General features: G+C 37.5%; 1 protein-coding gene across 1 annotated transcript in view; it reads left to right on the forward strand.

Moving 5' to 3' along the window:
* grm7 (glutamate metabotropic receptor 7) overlaps window positions 1-3,655 on the forward strand; it is a 348,652-nt gene extending 344,997 nt beyond the window's left edge. The window contains exon 10 of the mRNA XM_079511050.1: window positions 3,517-3,655. Coding sequence (XP_079367176.1) covers window positions 3,517-3,566 — 50 coding nt within the window. The 3' untranslated portion in view covers window positions 3,567-3,655. The remainder of the gene's footprint in view (window positions 1-3,516) is intronic.
* The last annotated feature ends 1,770 nt before the right edge of the window (window positions 3,656-5,425 follow it).

A 5,425-nucleotide genomic window follows, 5' to 3' on the forward strand; every position in this document is an offset into this window, starting at 1 on the left:
GTTGAAATTCTTTGTCAATTATGAACTGTTCTAAACTGCTCCCATAATATGACATTTTGACCACTATAGAGAAGCAACAATCCGCACCACAGAGAGTAGAATTAAAAATGACTCCCGTAAAATGGAAAAGAATCTTGTTAAATGACAGTTTATTAACCTTTGATGGACCTATTGTGCTATATGTTTTAAAGTATGTTTTCTCATATTTTATGTTGTTTTCATGCAGTTGAATTGAGTTGGAATCCTACTCTAAAGATGTTCTGATTCTGAAAGAAAATGACATGTTCCAATAGAACTCATGAGACTCAATTATTCACCTTCAAAGTGAATAATAATCCGGGGATTGCTTTTACTGGACCTAAATGAATGAAAGCAGATATGTTGTTTTATTGGACCTAAATGAATGAAAGCAGATATGTTGTTTTATTGGACCTAAATGAATGAAAGCAGAGATGTTTACTGGACCTAAATGAATGAAAGCAGAGATGTTGTTTTATTGGACCTAAATGAATGAAAGCAGAGATGTTGTTTTATTGGACCTAAATGAATGAAAGCAGATATGTTGTTTTATTGGACCTAAATGAATGAAAGCAGATATGTTGTTTTATTGGACCTAAATGAATGAAAGCAGAGATGTTTACTGGACCTAAATGAATGAAAGCAGATATGTTGTTTTATTGGACCTAAATGAATGAAAGCAGATATGTTGTTTTATTGGACCTAAATGAATGAAAGCAGAGATGTTGTTTTATTGGACCTAAATGAATGAAAGCAGAGATGTTGTTTTATTGGACCTAAATGAATGAAAGCAGAGATGTTGTTTTATTGGACCTAAATGAATGAAAGCAGATATGTTGTTTTATTGGACCTAAATGAATGAAAGCAGATATGTTGTTTTATTGGACCTAAATGAATGAAAGCAGATATGTTGTTTTATTGGACCTAAATGAATGAAAGCAGAGATGTTTACTGGACCTAAATGAATGAAAGCAGATATGTTGTTTTATTGGACCTAAATGAATGAAAGCAGATATGTTGTTTTATTGGACCTAAATGAATGAAAGCAGAGATGTTGTTTTATTGGACCTAAATGAATGAAAGCAGAGATGTTGTTTTATTGGACCTAAATGAATGAAAGCAGAGATGTTGTTTTATTGGACCTAAATGAATGAAAGCAGATATGTTGTTTTATTGGACCTAAATGAATGAAAGCAGATATGTTGTTTTATTGGACCTAAATGAATGAAAGCAGAGATGTTGTTTTATTGGACCTAAATGAATGAAAGCAGAGATGTTGTTTTATTGGACCTAAATGAATGAAAGCAGATATGTTGTTTTATTGGACCTAAATGAATGAAAGCAGAGATGTTGTTTTATTGGACCTAAATGAATGAAAGCAGATATGTTGTTTTATTGGACCTAAATGAATGAAAGCAGAGATGTTGTTTTATTGGACCTAAATGAATGAAAGCAGAGATGTTGTTTTACTGGACCTAAATCAATGAAAGCAGATCTTTTTACTAGACCTAAATGAATGAAAGCAGAGATGTTTTACTGGACCTAAATGAATGAAAGCAGAGATGTTTACTGGACCTAAATGAATGAAAGCAGAGATGTTTACTGGACCTAAATGAATGAAAGCAGATATGTTTTACTGGACCTAAATGAATGAAAGCAGAGATGTTTTACTGGACCTAAATGAATGAAAGCAGAGATGTTTACTGGACCTAAATGAATGAAAGCAGAGATGTTTACTGGACCTAAATGAATGAAAGCAGAGATGTTTACTGGACCTAAATGAATGAAAGCAGAGATGTTTTACTGGACCTAAATGAATGAAAGCAGAGATGTTTACTGGACCTAAATGAATGAAAGCAGATATGTTGTTTTACTGGACCTAAATGAATGAAAGCAGATATGTTGACCTAAATGAATGAAAGCAGATATGTTGACCTAAATGAATGAAAGCAGATATGTTGACCTAAATGAATGAAAGCAGATATGTTTACTGGACCTAAATGAATGAAAGCAGATATGTTTACTGGACCTAAATGAATGAAAGCAGATATGTTGACCTAAATGAATGAAAGCAGAGATGTTTACTGGACCTAAATGAATGAAAGCAGATATGTTGACCTAAATGAATGAAAGCAGAGATGTTTACTGGACCTAAATGAATGAAAGCAGATATGTTGACCTAAATGAATGAAAGCAGATATGTTTACTGGACCTAAATGAATGAAAGCAGATATGTTGACCTAAATGAATGAAAGCAGATATGTTTACTGGACCTAAATGAATGAAAGCAGATATGTTTACTGGACCTAAATGAATGAAAGCAGATATGTTGACCTAAATGAATGAAAGCAGAGATGTTTACTGGACCTAAATGAATGAAAGCAGATATGTTTACTGGACCTAAATGAATGAAAGCAGATATGTTGACCTAAATGAATGAAAGCAGAGATGTTTACTGGACCTAAATGAATGAAAGCAGATATGTTTACTGGACCTAAATGAATGAAAGCAGATATGTTTACTGGACCTAAATGAATGAAAGCAGAGATGTTTACTGGACCTAAATGAATGAAAGCAGAGATGTTTTACTGGACCTAAATGAATGAAAGCAGAGATGTTTTACTGGACCTAAATGAATGAAAGCAGAGATGTTTACTGGACCTAAATGAATGAAAGCAGAGATGTTTACTGGACCTAAATGAATGAAAGCAGAGATGTTTTACTGGACCTAAATGTATGAAAGCAGAGATGTTTACTGGACCTAAATGAATGAAAGCAGAGATGTTTTACTGGACCTAAATGAATGAAAGCAGAGATGTTTTACTGGACCTAAATGTATGAAAGCAGAGATGTTTACTGGACCTAAATGAATGAAAGCAGAGATGTTTTACTGGACCTAAATGTATGAAAGCAGAGATGTTTACTGGACCTAAATGAATGAAAGCAGAGATGTTTTACTGGACCTAAATGAATGAAAGCAGAGATGTTTTACTGGACCTAAATGAATGAAAGCAGATATGTTTTACTGGACCTAAATGAATGAAAGCAGAGATGTTTACTGGACCTAAATGAATGAAAGCAGAGATGTTTTACTGGACCTAAATGAATGAAAGCAGATCTATATGTTGCAGATATGTTGCCATGTGTTGTTATGGATGAGCAGATGTTATACTGCAGGTACAGGATCATGGATGTCCATAAAATGCAGTGAACGTTTAATGAAAAAAGTCTGGTTTTGCAATATAAAAGAAAGGGCCATTACACACGCACGCACGCAGGCACACACACACACACACACACACACACACACACACACACACACACACACACACACACACACACACACACACACACACACACACACACACACACACACACACACACACACACACACACACACACACACACACACACACACACAAACACACACACACAACCCAATAGCCAATGTATTATCTCACCCAAGCTCATTGTCGATCCATTATCTCTCCCTTCCAGGTCCAGCGGCAAAGAAGAAATATGTCAACTACAATGACCTTGTGATCTAACAGCATCCCTCCATCACACTGAGAGACAGAGAAAGAGAAATGAGAAGGAAAGAGTGATAGTTGGAGATGTCTGGTCTCCTTCCCCCCCGGCTGGGAAATAAGAAAAAAGAAAACAAATGATTGCAGTTTATTTATATTTATTTTTTATTTTTTGTTCCTTTTGTGCTTTACTGCCCACCACCACATGGTAGTCGCCTACCGACGCAAAGCCTTCTGTGACTTTAACAGTGACTTTGGGTCATAGTGTTGTTGTTGTTGTTGAGAGAGACAAAGCTCTTGAGAAAACAACAAAATAGGAATAATTTGTTTGTGAAGTGATGATGTCGACGATTATGATGACAAAGACATTGGTGGTGAGCATTTTAATGGATTTGGGAATGCATCATTGGATATAGTGGAGCCCCTTCATGGGATCCTTCCTGAACACTAGACAATGCTCTTTGGGGCTTGACGTTGTTTCCAGACTGAGCCCCAAACCTACACTGTACTGCAACTCCTCGTCTTTCTTTGACACAGTTTGTTGCACCCGGAGCACCGCAACACAAGACATGACTTTTCTACGCGGCCCACCTCTCGTCTCTTACTGTACTCTTACTGTACTTCCACACTGCAAGTTCTCCCCACTTCCCTGCTGTCGATCTGTGTGTGGTCCTTTCTGGCATAATGTTGAGCTCTTACTTGGTTGTTGATTTCCCTTGTTATCCTTTCAAACATGATGATGAATGAGTCTTTCCCCCCCCCCTAATTTCTTGGATGCATAATATTCTTTATTAAAGCCATATTCTTCTCTTTGAGATCACTTGGCTTTGTTTCCACTGCCATCAGGAATCTGATTTTGTCACAGAAGGGCAGAGAATGGAAACTATAATATGATGAAGTGTCTTTGGATAGTAACGGGACTGCTGGTTCTACATCTGCTTGCCTCTTACAGTCATTGCAAAGTAACCTGAACAGGGAACGGAGGGAGCCCTGTACCAGAACGTGTTTCATGGCAACTTAAAAAACAACAACACATCCTCTCACGGCTGTACAAATAAGAACACAAAACAAAACAACTAGTAGATTTGTTACAGGTTTCATTGTTTGAGAGCGAAAAAAATAATAATAATTGAGATTGAACTCATAATCTGAAGGAATAATCAGATTCCACAGCTAGCTGTGCACGCAAAGCCGAAGGTGTTCCCATTCTGAGGTGTGTGTTCTCCCTCTCCGAGGTGTTCCCATTCTGAGGTGTGTGTTCTCCCTCTCCGCTGAAGGTGTTCCCATTCTGAGGTGTGTGTTCTCCCTCTCCGCTGAAGGTGTTCCCATTCTGAGGTGTGTGTTCTCCCTCTCCGCATACACATACTTTACATGCATACTGTACGTTGTGTGTGTACGAAAATAACCCTTATCTGTGTCGTTGCTGACTTTTAAAAGAACCTTGGTCCAGGCTTCACACGGGGGTTGTGCGTCGATTCTCTGGCGGCTCTCATGGTCCTCTGGTGGCTCTCATGGTCCTCGCATGGTCCTCTGATGGTCCTCATGGTCCTCATGGTCCTCATGGTCCTCTGATACAAATCAAGGTGTTGATGTTGAGGTTGTCAAAATGCATGCCTGATATGTTTGATGTTGAATCTGAATCAGAAGAAGAAGAAAAAAATAGCAACGATGATAAAAATCTTCACAACAAGGTTGGTTCCACTTGTCTGCTCTGAATTGTACTGTATGATCTTTCGTTACTTTATTTATTGTTTTTGTCATTCTGGTTCCTTTACCTCTCTATGTAATGGTTGAATTCCTATTTTCTCACTTGGCGGAATATGGCTTTTGGAGTTTCTTATCGCCCCGTGCAGGCAAACCTATGTGAAACTGAGAAAAAG

Source organism: Electrona antarctica (genome assembly GCF_951216825.1).
Source record: "Electrona antarctica genome assembly, chromosome: 9".
NCBI classification, from domain to species: domain Eukaryota; kingdom Metazoa; phylum Chordata; class Actinopteri; order Myctophiformes; family Myctophidae; genus Electrona; species Electrona antarctica.